At 39.1% G+C, this 22,500-nt stretch overlaps 2 protein-coding genes across 2 annotated transcripts in view; both read right to left on the bottom strand.

Moving 5' to 3' along the window:
- Nucleotides 1-8,311, bottom strand: part of LOC128697905 (zinc finger protein Pegasus-like) — a 29,612-nt gene extending 21,301 nt beyond the window's left edge. The window contains exon 1 of the mRNA XM_070099649.1: nt 7,783-8,311. Within this exon, the coding sequence (XP_069955750.1) occupies nt 7,783-7,836 (54 nt within the window). The 5' untranslated portion in view covers nt 7,837-8,311. The remainder of the gene's footprint in view (nt 1-7,782) is intronic.
- LOC128697779 (uncharacterized) overlaps nt 1-22,500 on the bottom strand; it is a 340,573-nt gene that overhangs the window by 41,463 nt on the left and 276,610 nt on the right. The window lies entirely within an intron of this gene.

The raw sequence follows: 22,500 nt of genomic DNA, 5'->3' as shown, positions 1-22,500 counted from the left end.
CATATTGTCTCTGAGCCTCCCTTCTTATCTGTGCATATTCGTTTCTGGCTCTTCGGCTGATTTCTTTATTTTCCTGAGTTCTCTGTCTTCTGTACCTTTTCCATTCTCTAGTACACCTAGTTTTTGCCTCCTACACCTTTGGGTGAGCCAAGGACTCGTTCTGTTCTTCCCATTATTTCTGTTTCCCTTGGGAACAAACCTCTCCTCTGCCTCCTTGCATTTTGTTGCTACATAGTCCATCATTTCTTGTACTGGTTTTCCTGTCAGTTCCCTCTCCCACTCAATGTCTTGAAGGAAGTTCCTCATGCCTGAGTAGTTCCCCCTTTTGTAGTTTGGTTTTTCCCAGCCTATTCCTGCTACTCTCTCCACTTGGAGCTCAACTATGTAGTCAAAGCACAGAACCACATGATCACTAGCTCCCAGGGGCCTTTCATACATGATACCCTCAATGTCCGAACTACTCATGGTGAATACAAGGTGGGTGTGTGTGTGTGTGTGTACTCACCTAGTTGAGGTTGCGGGGGTCGAGTCCAAGCTCCTGGCCCCGCCTCTTCACTGATCGCTACTAGGTCACTCTCCCTGAGCCGTGAGCTTTATCATACCTCTGCTTAAAGCTATGTATGGATCCTGCCTCCACTACATCGCTTCCCAAACTATTCCACTTACTGACTACTCTGTGGCTGAAGAAATACTTCCTAACATCCCTGTGATTCATCTGTGTCTTCAGCTTCCAACTGTGTCCCCTTGTTACTGTGTCCAATCTCTGGAACATCCTGTCTTTGTCCACCTTGTCAATTCCTCTCAGTATTTTGTATGTCGTTATCATGTCCCCCCTATCTCTCCTGTCCTCCAGTGTCGTCAGGTTGATTTCCCTTAACCTCTCCTCGCAGGACATACCTCTTAGCTCTGGGACTAGTCTTGTTGCAAACCTTTGCACTTTCTCTAGTTTCTTCACGTGCTTGGCTAGGTGTGGGTTCCAAACTGGTGCCGCATACTCCAAAATGGGCCTAACATACACGGTGTATGTGTGTGTGTGAGTGTGTGAGTGTGTGTGTGTGAGTGTGTGAGTGTGTGTGTGTGTGTGGTGTGTGTGTGTGTGTGTGTGTGTGTGTGTGTGTGTGTGTGTGTGTGTGCGAGTGTGCGTGTGTATGTGTGTGTGTGTGTACGTACTCACCTATTTGTGGTTGCAGGGGTCGAACTCAGCTCCCGGCCCCGCCTCTTCACTGGGTCCTCCCTCTCCCTGTTCCATGAGCTTTATCATACTTTATCTTAAAACTATGTATGGTACCCACTTCCACTACATCACTTACCAGACTATTCCACTTCCTAACAACTCTATGGCTGAAGAAATACTTCATAACATCCCTAAGACTCATCTGAGTCTTCAATTTCCAACTGTGACCCCTGTTTCTGTGTCCCATCTCTGGAACATCCCATCTCTGTCCTCCTTATCTATTCCATGCAGTAATTTGTATGTCGTTATCATGTCTCTCGAACCCTCCTGTCCTCCAGTGTCGTCAGGCCGATTTCCGTTAACCTTTCTTCGTAGGACATTCCCCTTAGCTCTGGAACCAACCTTGTTGCAAACTTTTACACTTTTTCTAATTTCTTGACATGCTTGACCAGGTGTGGGTTCCAAATTGGTGCTGCGTACTCCAGTATAGGCCTGACGTACACAGTGTACAGTGTCTTGAACGATTTCTTACTGAGGTATCGGAATGCTATTCTCAGGTTTGCCAGACCCCCCCCCCCGCATGCATGCACGTGCGTGCGTGTGTGTGTGTGTGTGCGCACGTGCGTATGCGTGCGTGCATGCGTGTGTGCATGTGCGTTCGTGCATGCTCACCTAGTTGTGGTTGCAGGGGTTGATTCATAGCTCCTGGCCCCACCTCTTCGCTGGTTGCTATTAGATCTGGTCTCTCCCCCGGCTTCAAGAGCCTTGCTGTACCTCACCTTCACGCTATGTATGGATCCCACCTCTACCACTTCACTCTTTAGATTGTTCCACTTCCTGACAACTCTAAGGCTGAAGAAACACTTCCTAACATCCCTAAGACTCATCTGTGTTTTCAACTTCCAACTGTGCCCTCTTGTTCCTATTTCCCATCTCCAAAACATTCTGTCCCTGTTCACCTTGTCAATTCCTCTCAGTATTTTGTATGTCATTATTATATCTTCCCTAGTCCTCCTGTGTCATCAGGCTGAGTTCCCTGAACTCCTCACAGGACATACCCCTTAGCTCTGAGACTAGTCATACTGCAAACCTCTCCAATTTCTTGATATGGCTGATTGGATGTGGGTTTCATCCTGGTGCTGCATACCTCAATATGGCCCTGACATACCCAATGTACAGTTTTGTGAATGACTCCTTAATCTGATGTCAAAAAACTATTCTTAGATTTGCCAGAAGCACATTTGCTGCACCAGATATTTAACCCTTTGAGTGAGGATGCCACAGTACTACGACTTTGAAGTGTGGGTCAATGCCACAGTTTTACGTGATGAGCTCAGCTCTCAGATAAACTGCGAGCAGTAAATTTGGACCCAGATATGAGAGAATGGGTCTATGTGGTAAGCGTGCACCATATACAAAAATCCTGCAGCACTCAGTGCATAATGGGAAAAAACTACAACCATGTTTTTGGTTTAAAACAGTAACTTTGCAGTGTATTCTTGGTCTCATTTGGCAGAATGAAAGATATAATATAGAAATGGGGATACTAATTCTGATTGGTTTCAGACTGAAAGTAGTTTGAAATTGAGCTCAAAGTAGCAGAAATGTTCAATTTTGCTGATATTCCACAATACACAAATTATGTCACTCATTCAATACGTGTCCAACTGGTCAGTCTAATACACGTTCAGGAATGCACTATCATTATTTATACAGTGGTACCCCGAGTTTCGTACAGCTCCTAACTCGAACAATTATGTAAGTGTATTATTGTAAGTACTTTTGTAAGTGTATTTCTGGGGGTCTGAAAGTGACTAATCTAATTTACATTATTCCTTATGGGAACAAATTTGTTCAGTAACAGCACTTGAACAGCCTTCTGGAATGAATTATGGCCGAAACTTGGGGTACCACCTGGAGTTTACCTGGACCACTGTACAATTATTACAACAATTCAGTAGTCTGCATAACAGTATTTTTTTTTTTTTTTTGCATGAATAAAAATTCAAAATGGAGAGCAAACATAATATAGGAAAGGCCTGAGGATGTGACTATTGAACAGAGGAAATTTCTTTTTAGTGCCAGAAATGTCTATATTGTTTATTCTGGACCATATTTTTAACCCTTTGACTGTTTCGGCCATACATACGTCTTATGAGCCAGTGTTTCAGATGTATATATACTCAACAATTCTAGCAGCTTCAAATCAAGCAGGAGAAAGCTGGTAGGCCCACATGTGAGAGAATGGGCCTATGTGGTCAGTGTGCACTGTATAAAAAAAATCCTGCAGCATGCAGTGCACGAGGAAAAAAAACTTCGACCATGCTTTTGGATTAAAACGCCGACTTAGAGGTGTATTTTCCTATAGTATTTATGGTTGTATTCTCGTTTTCTTGGTCTCATTTCATAGAATGGAAAACATATTACAGAAATAGAGATGACTGTGATTAGTTTCATGATGAAAACGACCTTGAAATTGAGCTCAAAGTAGCATGAATGTTCGATTTTTACCAATGTTCAAGAGTAAACAAATCACACCACACGTCCAATACACGTCAACTGGGGAGTCTTATTTATTTATTTATGTCTTTGCAGATAGTACATTGAGATTATGTATTTACAATAATGGGTTTCACTGCAAAGAGAGTCTCCATTATGCCTAGGCATTATATTCTTTCACTAGTGCACTGATATTATTTATACCATTTTTATAATAATGGAGTAGTGTGTAACAGTAAATCTTCTATTTTTTGTGTGAATAAAAAATCAAAATAGAAAGCAAGAGTAATATAAGATGGGCCTGGAGATGTAACTAATGACCAGAGGATATGCTATTTTAGTGCAAAGAATGTCTGCATTGTTTATTCTGGACCCTATTTTGAAATTGGCATTTTTTTTAATTTGCGTGAAAATGGTCAAATTGCCAATTTCTGACCACTGTATTGGGTAGTTGAAATCGGTAAATGGGCGGTTTCTTGTACTACTCAACTCATAGAAATAGGGTTCAAAGTTGGCAAAATCGCCGATGAGTATATATCGCCAAGATCGCTAACTTCACGGGAACATAATTCCGTAAGTTTTCGATCAAATTTTGTACTTTTGGTGTCATTACCATTGGGAAAAGATTCTCTATCATTTCATAAGAAAAAAATTTTTTTTTTTCCCAAAAATTTTTCGACAACAGGAGACACTTCAGGATTTGGGGTTGTGACAGTCAAAGGGTTAAATTGACAATTTTTTAATTTTGTGTACAACTGGCCAAACTAATGATTTCTGATCACTTTATTGGGTAGTTGAAACAGGTAAATAGGTGGTTTATTGTACTCAAACAACAGAAGGAATACTAGTAAAATATAAGTTTGAACGACTGGAACAATGGAATTAGTCGAAAAAAGAGCTCAAAGTGGGCGAAATCACCGATGCATAAATATCGCCAAGACCACTAACTTGCAAGAGTGTAATTCCACAAGTTTTCCATCAAATATCATACTTTTGGTTTCATTACCTTTGGTAAAAGATTCTCTATCATTTCATGAAAAAAATAATTGTTTTTTTTTTTTTTAAATTCTTCAACCATGAGAGCAATTCTCAAATCAGGTGTTCTGAACCTGAAAGAGTTAATAGAGGTGCTCCTCAGGGGATATGCCTGGTATGACATTCACCCCAAAGTCCTACTCTTTGAATGAAGTTTCCAGCCTTTGCTCCTTTAGCCTGTGCTCCATCTGCAGTCTTCTTTGTCCTTCCCCAAGTTTCATAACTTTGCACTTGGTAGGGTTAAACTTCAGGAGCCATTTGTCAGAGTAGGACTGTTGCCTGTCCAAATCCCTTTGTAGCCTTCTTTGGTCCTTGTCTGCTTGTACAGTAAGTCCTCCCTTAATGTCGTTTCATTCAACGTCATTTCACTATAACATTGATGAGGAAAAAAAAATTGATTCCTGGCTGAGGTCACTATCTGTGTGGAGTTTGCACGTTCGTTTTTGAACTGCCTGATGGTAGAAGGGGCTCCTTACAATTTTCACTCTGCACCCCTGATGTTTATATCAATTAGCCTATGGTAAAATTTGTCTCATTACACATTGTTTCACTTAAAGTTGCAGTTTTTAAGAACCTATCAACGATGTTAACCAAGGACTTCCTGTATTCTCCTCATTGTTTTTATATTGTGTGTGAACAGGGATACCTCTGACTATCCCTTTTGTCATGTCATTCACATATACAGCGGGCCCTCAGGTAACGGTGTCATCGGGTAACGAAAGAATCGGATAGCAACACGTTTTTGCGTCAAAATGTTGACTCGGCTAACGCCTAAGAACTCGGTTAAGGACATTCGTTCCGAATGTGTCCCCATAGCCTGAGCCCATGTACAGCCAGTGTGCTATTGTTTACAAGCCAGGGAGGACGATTCCATGTGTACATGCGATATATTTTGTATTATTCCATTGTTTTTAGTGCTTGTAACCACTAAATAAGCCACCATGGGCCCAAAAAAAGCTTCTAGTGCCAGCCCTGTGGTAAAGAAGGAAAGAAACACAATAAAATTCAAGAAAAAACTTGTAGCAAAGTACCAAAGTGGAGGAGGAAGAGAGAGGGGAATATGTGCCTTCTGCAGTGATATGTACGATACTAAAGCAGCAGGTATCGATAAAGGCTATAGTGCCAGCCAGCGATGAAGTGTAGAATTAACAGTGTAGCAAATAAGCTAAGCGAGTAAGCGACAGAAAAACGACACGAAAGTAACTCGCCAATGTTGCTGGATGTGTATCGGGCCAATGAACATACGCTGGCCTGCTATCTGCCAGCATCTCCTCCAAGGTAGGTGTAAATATAAAAGTGTAAGTATAAAAGTAAATCTAAGTGTAAATATAAATGGACCTCAATGGAAATAAGTCACTGACTTTTTTGGGTTATCCTAGGTACTTTACACATATGCTGCTATGTATGATAATCTATGTATATAATTGTATTTGTGTATACCTGAATAAACTTACTTACTTTGTTTAAGTGTGAATAGTGTTGGTGGCTTCTGCTGTCGCCTCCACCACCACTAATATGTACGGCTTCTCTCATTGGCCCTTACAGACCCAACAATAACACCACCACCACTTACTCCTCACATATATTTTGACATTTTATTCATTCTAGAGTATATATCATGTTTCTATGTTATTAATATTGTTTATTATGTCATATTAGATGAATTATGATAGATAAATAAGCCATAGAGATAATATTAGCATCATATTGAAGCATAATTTATTGATTTATTTATTAATTTGAACATGATACATAAAAGTACAAGGAAATACAGTGGTTAAGTGTAACATGCCAAAGCCCCTTGTAAGCATAGCATTATGGGCAGGCTTAAAATTAACTTAAGATTAACTAAGCAATGATATATTCAGTGGTAAACATTGTTGTAAACAGTTAACAATTAGGCACAAATGAGTATTTTAAAGACAGGTCATATGGTCATTTACTGTGTTGCTGTGCATTCAGTAGAATGGAGTATTCTGTTAGATAATGTAATTAAAAATAACAAAGTTTGATTGGGTCACAGGTTAAACATTTATGAGATACAATTATTCAGAATTTATTTGGTTGTGGGTGAGTAAGTGATTTTTAAGAAGAGACTTGAATATATAAACAGTGTTTCTTTTATATTCACAGGTAGTGAATTCCAGATTTTTGGGCCTTTTATGTGCATTGAGTTTTTGCATAGTGTGAGATGGACACGAGGAATATCAAAGAGTGATCTGTGCCTTGTGTTATGGTCATGTGTTCTGTTGAGGATGGTAAGGAGACGTTTGAGGGGAGGGTTTATATCCGAGTTAAGTGTTCTATGTATGTAGTAGTTACAATAATAAGTATGGATGTTTTGTATGGTGAGTAGGTTTACAGTTCTGAATATTGGTGGAGTGTGCTGCCTGTAGTGGGAATCTGTTATCATTCTGACTGCCTACCTGTCTTCCATACACCAACAAGAGTCAATAAAGGTATGTGTGATGTTAAATGTTCATTTATCCATTTTATTAGTGCTTTATATTTATTTGTCATTTTTTCTGTATGTATATCTATATTTAATCTTTAAAAAAAATATTTTTTATTAATACTTTTGGATGTCTGAAACAGATTAACTGGATTTCCATTATTTCTTATGGGGAAAATTAATTCGCCTAACGACAAAAATGGGTTAAAGACATGCTCTCTAGAATGGATTAATGTCATTAGCCGAGGGTCCACTGTACAGGAAACAGCACTGGCCCTAGGACTGATCCTTGTGGGACTTCACTTGTCACATGCACCTCACTTGTCACATGCACTTCACTTGTCACATGCACCTCACTTGTCACATGCACTTCACTTGTCACGTGAACCTCACTTGTCACGTGAATCTCACTTGTCAAATGCACTTCACTTGTCATGGACCATCACTCGTTTCCTTCCTGTCAGGTATGCCTTGATCCACTGCAGTACTTTTCCTGTCATTCCTGCTTGCTCCTCTAGGTTTTGTACCTGTCTCTTGTTTGGTACTGTGTCAAAAGCCTTCTTACAGTCCAAGAAAATGCAATTTACCCATTCCTCTTTCCCTCCCGTTTTATTTTTCTTACCTTGTCGTAGAATTCCAGTAGGTTTGTGACAGGATTTTCCATCCCTGAAGCCATGCTGGTTGTCACGTATGAACCCACTCCTTTCTAGGTGCTCCACCACTCTTCTGATAATTTTCTCCATGACTACATACTATACATGTCAAAGACACTGGTCTGTAGTTTAATGCTGCCTGTCTGTCTCCTTACGTAAAGACTGGGACTACATTTACTGTCTTCCACACCTCTGGCAGCTGCCTTGTTTGGATCGACTTGAAAATTTTACTAATGGCACACACAAGCGCCTCTGCTCCCTCTCTGAGGACTCATGAACAGATATTAGCTAGACCCACTACTTTCAAGGTAGGTAGGTAGTGAGTGTGTGTGTGTGAGTGTGTGTGAGTGTGTGTGTGTGTGTGTGAGTGTGTGTGAGTGTGTGTGAGTGTGTGTGAGTGTGAGTGTGTGTGTGTGTGTGTGTGTGTGTGTGTGTGTGTGTGTGTGTGTGTGTGTGTGTGTGTGTGTGTGTGTGTGTGTGTGTGTGTGTGTGTGTGTGTGTGTGTGTGCTTCGAGTGCGTGTGTGTGTGTGCATGAGTGTGTGTGTATATATATACACACACACACACATACACACACACACACAACGGGTGTTAGTACATGATGACGTGTCAGAGTAGGTGAATGTGTCGAGTGGGGTTCCACAGGGGTCAGTCCCAGGTTTGGTGCTGATTCTAGTATATGTGAATGACATGACAGAAGGGATAGATTCAGAGGTGTCCTTGTTCACAGATGTTGTGAAACTAATGAGAATACAAGTGGGCAAGGATCAGGTAAGCCTACAAGGAGATTTGGACAGGTTGCTATCCTGGTCCAACAAATGACTCCTGGAGCTTAATCCCAGGAAGTACAAAGTAATGAAGTTAGGGGAAGGACAAAGGAGACTGCAGACGGAGTACAGCCAAGGAGGTTAAAGACTACAAAACTCACTTAAGGAAAAGGATCTTGGGGTTAGCATCATACCTAGCACATCTCCTGAGGCACACATTAACCTAATAACAGCTGTAGCATATGGGCACCTGGCACACCTAAGAATAGCGTTTTGACATCTAAGGAGTTATTCAAGACACTGTACACTGTATGGCAGGCCCATATTGGAGTATGCAGCACCAGTATGGAACCCAAACCTGGTCAAGCACATTAAGAAATAAGAGAAAGTGCAAAGGTTTGTTACAAGACTGTCCCGGACCTAAGAGGTATGCTCTAAGAGGAAAAGTTAAGGGGAGCCAGCCTGACAGCACTGGAGGACAGAAGGGATGGGGGGACATGATAATGACATAAAATACTGAGAGGATATGAGAAGGTGGATAGCAACAGTATATTCCAGAAATGGGACACAGCAACAAAGGGTCACAGCTGGAAGTTGAAAACTCAGATGGGTCACAGGGTTATTAGGAAGTATTTCTTCAGTCACAGAGTTGCTAGGAAGTGGAACAATCTGGAGAGTGATGTAGTGGAGGCAGAATCGATACATAGCTTTAAGAGGAGGTTTGATAAAGCTCATGGAGAAGGTAGTGTGTGGACCTAGCAGCGATCGGTGAAGAAACGGGGCCAGGAGCTATGACTCAACCACTGCAACCACAACAACTAGGTGAGTATACACACACACACACACACACAATATTTATTTTAGTTTTTCCTCTGAAGATGATAAATGCCAGGTGTATATATATGAAAGCAAATGTCATCTTTGGACCAATGTTTGATTAACCGTTGCTCTCTTAATTAAAAAAAAAAAAATTAATTCCTACAAGATACATTCATGAGCTTAAAACATATTACATAATCTCACCCAATAATCAAATCTTATACACAGCTTACACTGACACTGTCCCTTACTCTACCATACACACACAAACAACACCAATGATACTATCATAATGAAATAAATAAAATTCTTGAAGTATTAATATAAGCCCTGTCAACTATTCATTTTTTCATGCTCGGATACCAATGAAGTTCCACTGATTTTCAAGATGCTCATTTCTTGTCAGTCTAATCAGCCTATTCCTTAGTTTCCACCTCAGTTCTGATTATCGAGAGTAGTATTCAATATTGACTATGCAATTAATGAGGAATCACAGGCCACCACACCAAGTTCCTGCCCTGGATGCTTAATGTACACATGTTTCTCTGCCATGTCTTTCCTCGGGGCACGATAGTCACATAGTTTACAATAGTAAGGTTTTTCTCCAGTATGAGTCCTGATGTGTTTTCTCATGTTATTTCGATGGCTCATAGCAATTCCACAGTAGGGACAATGGTACCTTCGTATCACTTGTGGTTTCTGGTGATATAACTGTTGGTGGGTGTTGTGGTGGTGATGCTGCGAGATCAGGGTGGTAGGGGGCATGAGGACATCCCAGAATCCCTAGAAGAGAAGAGAAATTGGCTTGAGTCTCTGTGATCTTGCTAGTGTTCCAGGGGCAGCCAAACAGCTTCCTAAGTGCTCTGCACCTCACAATTACATCACACTGATACCATTCCCTATGTACTACAACTTTCCACAATTATTCTACACACTTTATATCTATGACAGCAATATGTACTGGGACAAAATATGAATCCATAATAAAATTAAAACAGAGCACAGATTATCAAGATACTTATAATCTATTAATAAAAGAATGGAGAAATATTGCAACAAAATAATAAAATAGCAAACACACATTAGGCAAGAACATACAGAAATTATCAGAGTAAAGGAAGAAAGAGTAAGATACACTAGAAAGTAATGAGAGTTAAGCAACAATTTCCTCCCAAATGAAGAGAAAAAAAAAGAATAAAAAGGCACAATACCATGACTGGAACAATGCACAAATAGCCTGCACATAGGAGAAAGAAACTTATGACAATGTTTTGGTCCAACTTGGACCATTAACTAGTCATAAACAGTGCATGACTAGTTAATAATGGTCCAAGTTGAGCCAAAATATTGTCATAAATTTCTTTCTCCTTTGTGAGGGTTATCTGTGCAAGAGGAAAAAAGAAGTCCTTTTTTTTTTAATGTATGAAGAGTATGGTTCAGAACATTAAATATAGGTAACACTTTAGAAAAAAAAATGCTTAAGGTTGTTCCACAGAGAAGAGTAAGGCAAGGAAAGTATGCTAATTACATGAAGTGTTCATTAAATCTTTAAATAAATAAAATTGTTGATACAATACAAAATTTATTTCTTTGCAGAGGTTACAATGTGAGATTACATTTTATGATTTGTTAGGTACAAAGAAAGCCACTATTATGCAGGAGCATTTCAGGCAGACTAATTCTAATACAGTGGTATGTACCTCGACCTACGAGTGCCCCAACTTATGGGCCTTCCTAGTTACGAGCCGTCACTCGGTCGATTTTTTGCTTTGAATTGCAAGCCAAAATCTGAGTTACAAGTGAGCTTCAGATATGCTGCCACATGGTTACCGCGCTGTCGAAGCATCTCTCGTGCAGTTATTTTGTCAAATTTCTTTTTTCTAACCATGGGTCCTATGAAACTATAAGTGCAAAGGATAGTGCTGAGAAGAAGAAGAGGATGACATCTATTGAATTAAGGCATGAAATCACAGAAAAACATGAGCAAGGTGTGTGTGCAGTCAACTTCGTGCCTTCTCTGTGAGAAGGCACGAGACATTTATGCTGATTTACTTCCCAGATATTCACCCAAAATGTCTCCCGACTCAGGGGGGGGGGGATCTGAGAAAATTGCTTGTTTCAATGTTTTCCTTATGAAACTAGTAATCTAGTGCAGTTAGCCTCACAAACACTCCATTTTCTCTTATAATAAGACCTCAGAAGGGCAAAAATGGGACGATATGGTCAGAACGATAATTATTTTTACCTTGGGAGTGGCCACCACCAGTAGTCACATAATGAAATATTTTATTCAGTGAAATATTTTATTCATTCTAGAGTATGTATCACATTTCTATGTTATTTATGGAAATAAATGGTATAAAATACCGACACAATGGAAATATAAACGCATATGCATATGTGTTCATATTTCCTATGTTATTTATATTGTTTATTATGTCATATTAACCAATTGTGATAGATAAATAAGCTGTAATGGATTAATGGCATTTCAATTAATTTCAATGAGGAAAACTGATTTAACCCTTTCGGGGTCCATGCCGTAGATCTACAGCTTTACGTTGAGGGTCCAAACTGTAGACCTACGCCATGAGCTCAGCTCACTGTGATAAACTGTGAGCAGTAAATTTGGGCCTAGATATGAGATAATATATCTATGTGGTATGTGTGCACCACATAAAAGAAATCCAGCAGCACATAGTGCATGAGAGAAAAAAACTGAGACCATAATTTTCGATTAAAACAGCAACTTTGCAGTGTTTTTCGTATGTTTTTTATAGTTGTATTTGCGATTTCTAGGTCTCATTTGATAGAATGGAAGATATACTACAGACCTAGAGATGATTTTGATTGGTTTTAGTACTGAAAATGGCTTGAAACTGAGCTCAAAGTAGCGGAAATGTTAAATTTTTGCCGATGTTCAAGAGTAAACAAATGACCTCGCACATCTAATACATGCCAGCTGGTGGGTCTAATATACATTCACAAATGTGCCGATATTACTTATACAATTATTACAGTATTGCATGTCAGTAAATCTTTTATTTTTTGGTTTGAATAAAAATTCATTATGTGAATTAAAAATCAAAATGGAATTCATTTGTAAAGGCTGAAAACGTAACTAATGAACAGAGGAAATGTTAGTTTAGTGCCAGGAATGCCTGTATTGTTTATGCTGGACCCTATTTTGAAATTGGAATATTTTGAACTTTGCACTAAATTGGCCAAATTACCAATTTCCAATCACTATTTTGTAACTGAAACGGTTGAGTTGGCAATTTCTTGTGCTCAATCGATAGAAGTAATACTAGTGAAACAGCTAAGAATTTGGTCGATTGGAATAAGGTAATTAGCCTAAAATGGGAGTCAAAGTCGGCAAAATCGCCAATGCGCATATATTGCTGACACATCAAAAATTTTGTTTTATTACCTTCACAAAAAGATTCTCTACCATTTCATAAGAAAAAAAAAAATATTTTTTGAAAATTCTTGGACACTGGTGCACACTTTGATATTTGGCCTCTGGACCCTCAAAGGGTTCATATACGAGCAAATTGAGTTACGAGCTGGGGTCGTGGAATGAATTAAACTCTTAAGTCAAGGTACCACTGTACTTAAAGACTACTTAAGTCTAGACAGGTAAAGAGTGCTAAGTTTTAATTATTCATTATTTTACCTTATTACTACTGTGAGGCAGTCAAAAAGTTTTATGGTTAATAAGATTTATAGTCTTGATGTAGCACATAACTAATACAGTACGTATTTCAAGCAGTACCATTTATAATAATACAACATTACAATTTTAAGTGTGTAGTATTTTTATTATTCTCACAGTTTTAAAATTGGAAGGAAGAAGTATGGAGGAAGTAAATAAAGTATAATGAGATACTTGGAAGTGGATATGTCATCTGACATTATTATATATAGATAACGTAATGGTAAATCTTCATTTCTTTACCAATTTCTACAAAGCAAATATATTCTGGATGTAAGCAGGGCCTGCATACCATGGGCTAGTAGGCCTACTGCAGTGTTTTGGTCCTCAGCCAGGTTAGGTTAGGTAAGGTTTGTTAGGAAACAGGACAAGCATTTCCTGACGTGGGTCATAGTCATATGATGACCGCAGCTGGAGCTTTTGGTTATCTGACCGAGGCCTTCTGCTGGCTTACAAACATCCCAAACTTCAGTGAGAAATTAAAGGCACTAATAACAAACAGACAAATGAATAAGCACCACCTTCTCTTAGCTGGAGACTTCAACATCAACCTTGGCCTACTAGATGATCAGCCTGTAACTGATTTCATCAACAATATGAACAACACACTTCTCATACCAACAATAACTAAACCAACCAGGTTCACTGAAACAAGTGCAACTACAATAGACAACATATGGACCAATATACTAGCCCCCCTTAAATCAGGGATAATCACAGATAGCACTACAGACCACTACCCTACCTTCCTCTTGACAAACATTAGTAAACCACCACTTGAATACAACAAAGTCTCATTTAGACTCCATGATGAGGCCTCAATAAGGAAGTTCACAGCTGACCTAGAGACTGTTGACTGGCCTACAGAATTCTCCAAGGCCAATGGTATTGATGACTGGACAGACATTTTTCTTAACAAACTACTTAGACTATACAACAAACATTGTCCTATAAAAACGAAACAGATCACAAACAAACGGCTTGGTTGCCCATGGCTAACCAGCACCATTCTGAAATCCACTGATAAGAAACACCAATATGAAAAGCAATATAGACAGGGCTTAATACACAAAGATATTCTTAAACACTATTCATCAGTTCTCACCAAAGTAATAAAGAAAGCCAAACAACTATACTACTCCAGTAGATTCACTGACACAAGAGGAGATATAAAAAAGACCTGGAAAACACTCTCTCAGATTCTAGGGACCCACAAACTGAAAAAAAACAAGAATATTGTCCTAACTAAACCTAATGAAACACCACTGCAACCCACTGACACAGCTAACAAGATAAACGACTTCTTCTCAACCATAGGTTCTAATCTCGCCAATAAAATCCCACGTACCAATGCCCATGCCGGGGACTACCTAGATGGGAATTTCCCGAATTCCTTCTATCTTGCTCCAACTGAGCCCACGGAAGTCACCGAGATTATAAAGTCACTTAAAAATAACTCAGGGAATCTGTCTCATGTCCCACCATTATTGTACAAAAGAGTGGCCCATGTCCTCTCGCATATTATCTCATTACTTTTTAACAAGTCACTAGAAACTAGCACCTTCCCGAAATTACTCAAGATGGCAAGGGTTACACCAATACATAAAGGTGGTGACCCTACAGATTTAAACAACTATAGGCCAATATCAAACTTACCATTGCTATCCAAAATCTTTGAGAAACTCGTGCACAGGAGACTGTATTCATTTATAACGTCACAAAACATACTCAACCCCAGCCAATTTGGATTCAGGAAAAATAAAAGCACTAACGATGCAATCATAAAAATGCTAGATCTGCTTTACACAGCATTGGAAAATAAGGAATATCCACTAGGAATTTTTATTGACCTAAGAAAAGCTTTTGACACAGTAGACCACGGCATCCTACTCCACAAACTTGACCATTATGGTATAAGAGGCCATGCGCTTGCATATTTCAAATCTTACCTTACTAATAGGTATCAGTATGTCACCATTAAAGACACAGCATCAACAACACAGCCACTTGATACTGGAGTTCCGCAGGGAAGTGTCCTTGGTCCCCTGCTCTTCCTCATATACATCAATGATCTTCCAAACGTATCTCGACACCTGAACCCCATTCTCTTTGCTGACGACACGACTTATGTCATCTCTCACCCTAATCTTGCCACCCTCAACACCATTGTTAATGAGGAGCTGATCAAAATATCAACTTGGATGACAGCCAATAAACTTACGCTTAACGTTGACAAAACCTACTACATTATGTTTGGTAGCAGAGCAGGAGATGCGCAAATTAACATTAAGATCGACAACACTCTAATTGCCAGGCATAATGAGGGCAAATTCCTAGGCCTATACCTCGACAACAACCTGAACTTCAGCACCCATATCCAACACATAACCAAAAAAGTATCCAAAACGGTTGGGATCCTCTCCAAGATACGATACTACGTGCCGCAAACTGCCCTTCTCACACTATACCATTCACTTATATATCCATACCTCACCTATGTTATCTGTGCTTGGGATTCAACTGCAGCAACACACCTAAAGCCAATAATAACCCAACAAAAAGTCGCAGTAAGAATAATCACTAAATCCCATCCCTGGCAACACCCCCCCCCCCCACTCTTCATAGATCTAAACTTACTCCCTGTTCAGTACATCCACACTTACTACTGTGCAATCTACATCTACAGGACCTTAAATTCCAATATTAACCTTGACCTAAAACGCTTTCTTGATAGTTGTGACAGAACCCACAGGCACAACACCAGACACAAACATCTCTATGACATTCCCCGTGTCCGACTAAACCTTTACAAAAATTCAATGTATGTCAAAGGCCCTAAAATCTGGAACACCCTACCTGAAAATTCCAAAACTGCAGACACATTCATCACCTTCAAAACTACCATCAGAAAACATCTTATCTCCCTGATACACCCTGTCAACTAATAATACGAATACCACCTGGTGGTTCACACTTACACTCACTCACCCATTTGACCATAAACAGAAATATCAATCTCAATCTCAAAATAATGAATCTTAACTAGTCATAAGTTGGCCTGTGATAATCCAATACTGAAACTATGTATAGTGCCAAAACAAAAGCATTCACATTGCTAAACTCACAACTAGTATTTAGTCACTTAGCCATAATACCAACTTACCTCATAATTTTGTAATATTTTAAACTTAAGATTTAATATAAGTCTGCCTGAAATGCCTAGCCATGCTAGGTGTTCTAGTGGTACACTCTGTAATTATTATTTTACTACATGTAAACCACACAATAACCAAATTCTGTAAACTCAGCATTGTAATCCTTATAGAGAATAAACTTTGAATTGAATTGAATTACTGGTCCACATCTTTAAATATTAAGGTTATAATTCTAACCAGTGGCTCCTCAGACCAATGTAACCCTTAACCCTTCCAGGGTCCAGAGGTCAAATTTCAAAGTGTGCACCAGGGTCCAAGAATTTTCAAAGAATAATTTTGTTATTTTTTCTTATGAAATGGTAGAGAAACTTTTTCTGAAGGTAATAAAACAAAAAGTACGAAATTTGATGGAAAATTGACAAAATTATGCTCTCACGAATTTTGATGTGTTGGCGATATTTACACATCGGCGGTTTTGCCGATTTTGACTCCCATTTTAGGCCAATTACAGTAAACCAGTCAACCAAATTCTTAGCTATTTCACTAGTATTTCTTCTGTTCTATCGATTGAGCACAAGAAATCACCAAGTAGACCGTTTCAACAACAAAATAAAGTGACTGGAAATTTTGCCAATTTAATGCAAAATTCAAAATATTCCAATTTCAAAATAGGGTCCAGAATAAACAATGCAGGCATTCCTGGCACAAAACTAACATTTCCTCTGTTCATTGGTTACGTTTTCAGATTTTACAAATTAATTCCATTTTGATTTTTTTATTCACATAATGAATTTTTATTCAAACCAAAAAATAGAAGATTTAATGTTATGCAATACTGTAATAATTGTATAAATAATATCACCACATTTGTGAATGTATATTAGACCCACCAGCTGTCATGTATTAGACTTGTGAGGTCATTTATTTACTCTTGAACATCAGCAAAAATTTAACATTTTTGCTACTTTGAGCTCAGTTTCAAGCCATTTCCAGTACTAAAACCAATCAAAATCATCTCTATTTCTGTAGTATATCTTCCATTCTATCAAATGAAACCAAGAAATTGCAAATACAACTATAAAAAACATAAGAAAAAACACTGCAAATTCGCTGTTTTAATCGAAAATTACAGTCTCAGTTTTTTTCTCTCATTACGCACTGTGTGCTGCAGGATTTGTTTTATGTGGTGCACACATACCACATGGATGTATTCTCTCATATCTAGGCCCAAATTTACTGCTCACAGCATATCAGAGTGAGCTGAGCTCATGGCGTAGATCTACGGTTTGGACCCTGAACGTAAAGCCGTAGATTTACGGCACGGACCCTGAAAGGGTTAAACCCACAGCTACAGTGCCTGGTTCATGTGACCCGCTGGTTGTCACAACTCTTAATTCTTAACAATACCACCAACAATGGTTGCCAATGGTGGTAAGAGTTCTAAAGTTTTAAACTGGATCTATCCTATCATTCTTTGGAACAAACCTGATTCCCCCTCAACCTCTCCCACTTGCTTGGTGACGTATGACCCACATTGGTTTAGTGCTTCCCTATAAATATAACAATAGGCCAAAGCCATTTGACCACAGGTAAACAAATATTGACGTGCATTGTCGAACACACCACATTTGTTCTTTTCCAGTTTGTTTATATGTGGTTGTGATTGGGAGTATGAGGGAGGGTTTGGTGAGAGCGGGCAGGCGGGCGGGCAGGCGGGCTGGCTGGCCTGGCTGGCTGGCCTGGCTGGCTGGCCTGGCCTGGCTGGCTGGCCTGGCTGGCTGGCCTGGCTGGCTGGCCTGGCTGGCTGGCCTGGCTGGCTGGCCTGGCCTGGCTGGCTGGCCTGGCTGGCTGGCCTGGCTGGCCTGGCTGGCCTGGCCTGGCCTGGCCAGCTGACCTGCTGGTTGGCTGGCCTGGCTGACTGCTCTTCCTTGCCCTATCTGTACTTCTTGTAAGCAATTATTTTGTCTGGCAACATAATTTCCAGGTGGACACAAGAGGCTCATCTTTACCACCAAAAAAAAAAAAAATGGACAGGTCTTGGATGAAACAATTAAGCAGAGTTGGTCCATTTTATTGAGTGTAAAGCTGGACTGGACAGCTGTTCAATATTGCAGATTTGGTCCACTCTATTGAACATCCTTTAAACATAGTACATGTTTAGTCTTTGTCCAGTAACATTTTTTTTTTGTCTTTTTTTATCAAACATCCATTTTATGGGTGGGTCTGTTTTACTGAACTTTTACTGTTTACCTCTGATGAGTTCCATGATTTTTCTACTCCCCGTCTAATGCTTGCTACACAGAGTGAACAAAGATAACTGTTTCCCTGTCAAATTCCACCATGCAGGAATATGTTCTAGTTGAAACAGTTGAATCCCTTGCCAGGAAACTTCTTCATTGTTATCCCAATTGCCTATCCTGTACAGGTCCATTTGTGACTTGATAAAGCCCACTGTGTGGGTGAAATGAAGTCAATAAAGGATCACATTATACCATATTTTTGTCTATTTTCCCCATCATGTTGGTATTTTATATATCATTTGTCTCCATAACCAAACTTTATTTCTTTCTTCAGTATTACAAAATGTAGTTTACATGTAATACAATATAATTAAGCACAAAAGAAAGCCACTAGCATGCTGTGCATTTCAGGCAGACTAATCCTAATCCTAATACAGACTAAGACCTAGACAGTTTTTTTTGTAAATGTACAAAAGTGAGGTAGCTAAGCAAACAATAATACAATTTTAAGTATGTACTGATAAAATGAAAATGGTACAACTTAAAATATGCACTAATTTTTTAACATATGGAAGAAAATGATGGAGAGTCCGGCTACCTGATGGTGAGTGATGCAAAATTGGTATCCCCTAGATAAACAGTATAGTGATGATGATGAAGAGATTGAGGTTACCAAAACTGTTAACAGTGCACAAGATGTAATTCACGTTCTCATCCCATAAATTGACATCTCAGATAAAAAAAGGAGATGTTCAGGCCTATTATCCTCACTTTTGCATCTTTAGGGAATTTGTCATAAGAAAACTGGATTCATTCTTTAAGTCTATTCTTGTTCTAAATCTTCTAAAACTATCTGCATATAAGCCTGAACCCTATACAGTTTCTCAACTATCTACGTCTACTGAACCAACTACAGTTGAACCCCAGTTTTCGTCTTTAATCCATTCTAGAAGGTCGGCTGAAAACTGATTTGTACAAAAACTTAAGTAATATTAAACCATACCACGAGCAGGATTTGAACCCGCGGTCAGAGAGTCTCAAAACTCCCGACTGTCGCGTTAGCCATTGGACCAGCTAGCCACAATAAGATTCGTCCAACTAGGTATATTTCTACACCATAGGAAGGTTAGCATAGGCACCACTGTGACCACAAATGCAAGTTTTTACAGACGAATCTCCAGCTAGCATGGCCATGACGAACTCTAACTCAAGTCCCCTCACTGCCGTCAACATGACTCACGAAATCGTAATGACACGATTGCACACAAACCATACCACGGGCGGGATTTGAACCCGCAGTCAGAGTCTCAAAACTCCAGACCATCACGTTAGCCACTGGACCAGCTAGCCACAATAAGATTCGTCCAACTAGGTATATTTCTACACCATAGGAAGGTTAGCATAGGCACCACTGTGACCACAAAAAACTTGCATTTGTGGTCACAATGGTGCCTATTCTAACCTTCCTATGGTGTAGAAATATACCTAGTTGGACGAATCTTATTGTGGCTAGCTGGTCCAGTGGCTAACGCGACGGTCTGGAGTTTTGAGACTCTCTGACCGCGGGTTCAAATCTCGCCCGTGGTATGGTTTGTTTGCAATCATGTCATCACGATTTCGTGAGTCAGTAAAGTATTATTTCCCATAAGAAATAATGTAAATCTAAGTAATCTGTTCCAGACACCCAAAAATATTAAAAAAAAAAATTACATTTTATAGAGAATAACTATAGTTTTACATACAGAAAACAATGAGATATAAATATAAAGCATTAATGAAATGGATAAATGAACATTTAAATCACTTTTACCTTTATTGAAGATTCTTGTTGGCATATGGAAGATGGCAAGGAGGGTAGAGGGAGGACAGGTTATCTCTACCACCATCACTACCACCCTCTACCATAATCAGTACCACCCTCTACCACCATCACTACCACCCTCTACCACCCACTACCACCATCACTACCACCCTCAACCACCATCACTACCACCCTTTACCACCATCATTACCACCCTCTACGAGTAACAAATGCAGACTGAGTCACCAATGTATGAGCGGCTGTGTCCTGTGGACAAGTGGACGCGTCTGGTACGAATGATTTCTGAGGGGATGTATGAAAATGGGGAAAATTTCGCCGAAAAAGTGGTCGAAAAACTGAATTGTACGATAACCGGACTGGATGAAAACCGGGGTTCCACTGTATGTCCATCTCACATATCATCTACATCTTTTACATCATCTACCTGGATGTCTCCTACATCTGCAATGTTACTGCTGGAGCTTTACAATTTCATCCATAAGCTCACCGTTCACCAGAAAATGTACAAAAATACTACTGTGCTGTACTATATTTTACTATACTACGTACTTTTAACTCTTCTCCTTGCAGGTAAAGGTACTGTACTGTAATTTATTGTACAGCCTCTCCTCACTTAATGATGGAGTTCCATTCCTAAGACCATGTTGGTAAACGAATTCATCGCTAAGTGAGGAGCACACTATGATGGTAGTGGGTTTGTGTCAACTATCTCTGATATTGTTTTAACCCTTTCAGGGTCCAAGGCCCAAATCTGGAGTCACGCACCAGTGTCCAAGAATTTAAAAAAAAAAAATTTGTTATTTTTTCTTATGAAATCGTAGAGAATCTTTTTGTGGAGGTAATAAAACAAAAAGTACGAAATTTGGTGGAAAATTGACGAAATTATGCTCTCGCGAATTTTGATGTGTCAGCGACATTTACGAATCGGCGATTTTGCCGACTTTGACTCCCATTTTAGGCCAATTACATTATTCCCATCAACCAAATTCTTAGCTATTTCACTAGTATTACTTCCATTCTATCGATTGAGCACAAGAAATCGCCAAGTCAACTGTTTCAACTACAAAATAAAGTGATCGGAAATTGTTAATTTGACCAATTTAACACAAAGTTCAAAATATTCCAATTTCAAAATAGGGTCCAGAATAAACAATGTAGGCATTCCTGGCACTAAACTAACGTTTCCTCTGTTCATTAGTTATGTTTTGAGGCTTTACAAATAAATTCCATTTTGATTTTTTATTCACATAATGAATTTTTATTCACACCAAAAAATAGAAGATTTACTGTTATGCAATACTGTAATAATTGTATAAATATCATCACCATATTTGTGAATGTATATTAGACCCACCAGCTGACGTGTATTAGACGTGTGAGGTCGTTTGTTTACTCTTGAATATCGGCAAAAATTTAACATTTCTGCTACTTTGAGCTCAGTTTCAAGCCATTTCCAGTGCTAAAACCAATCAAAATCATCTCTATTTCTGTAATATGTCTTCCATTCTATCAAATGAGACCAAGAAATCGCAAATACAACTATAAAAAACATACGAAAAAACACTGCAAAGTTGCTGTTTTAATTGAAAAATCATGATTTAAGTTTTTTTCTCTCATTATACACAGTGTGCTGCAGGATCTGTTTTATGTGGTGCACACATACCACATAGATGTATTCTCTCATATCTAGGCCCAAATGTACCACTCACAGTTTATCAGAGTGAGCTGAGCTCATGGCGTAGATCTACGGTTTGGACCCTGAACGTAAAGCCGTAGATCTACGGGACGGACCCTGAAAGGGTTAATATCACCTTTGTACCATTTATGTATAACATTTCTGGTATATTTTTAAATGTTTATACAGCAGTGCACTGTATATTGTAATAAATAGAATAGAGAAAATCAGCTCTAATACACATTATTTAGGTATTCATACTGGTCAGAGAGCCCGTCGTAAGTCCGAGTCGTTCGTAAACGAGTATGTCACTATGTGAGGAGAGGCTGTACTTCATTGTAATATTGTAGCTTATTCATAGTACATCTGGTGGTCCATCAATGCAGCACATTAGGTTCACTGCATTGGGAATTTATCCGTCTCTGTTACTCCATCGATGTAGAGGACCATGTCTGCTGAATCAATCTCTTCCAAACTCAATTTTCGCTATAGC

The sequence above is a fragment of the Cherax quadricarinatus genome, chromosome 68 (genome assembly GCF_038502225.1).
Source record: "Cherax quadricarinatus isolate ZL_2023a chromosome 68, ASM3850222v1, whole genome shotgun sequence".
In the NCBI taxonomy this organism is placed as follows: domain Eukaryota; kingdom Metazoa; phylum Arthropoda; class Malacostraca; order Decapoda; family Parastacidae; genus Cherax; species Cherax quadricarinatus.
The sequence above is the reverse complement of the archived record's forward strand: the minus strand, read 5'-3'. Positions and strand labels throughout refer to the sequence as shown.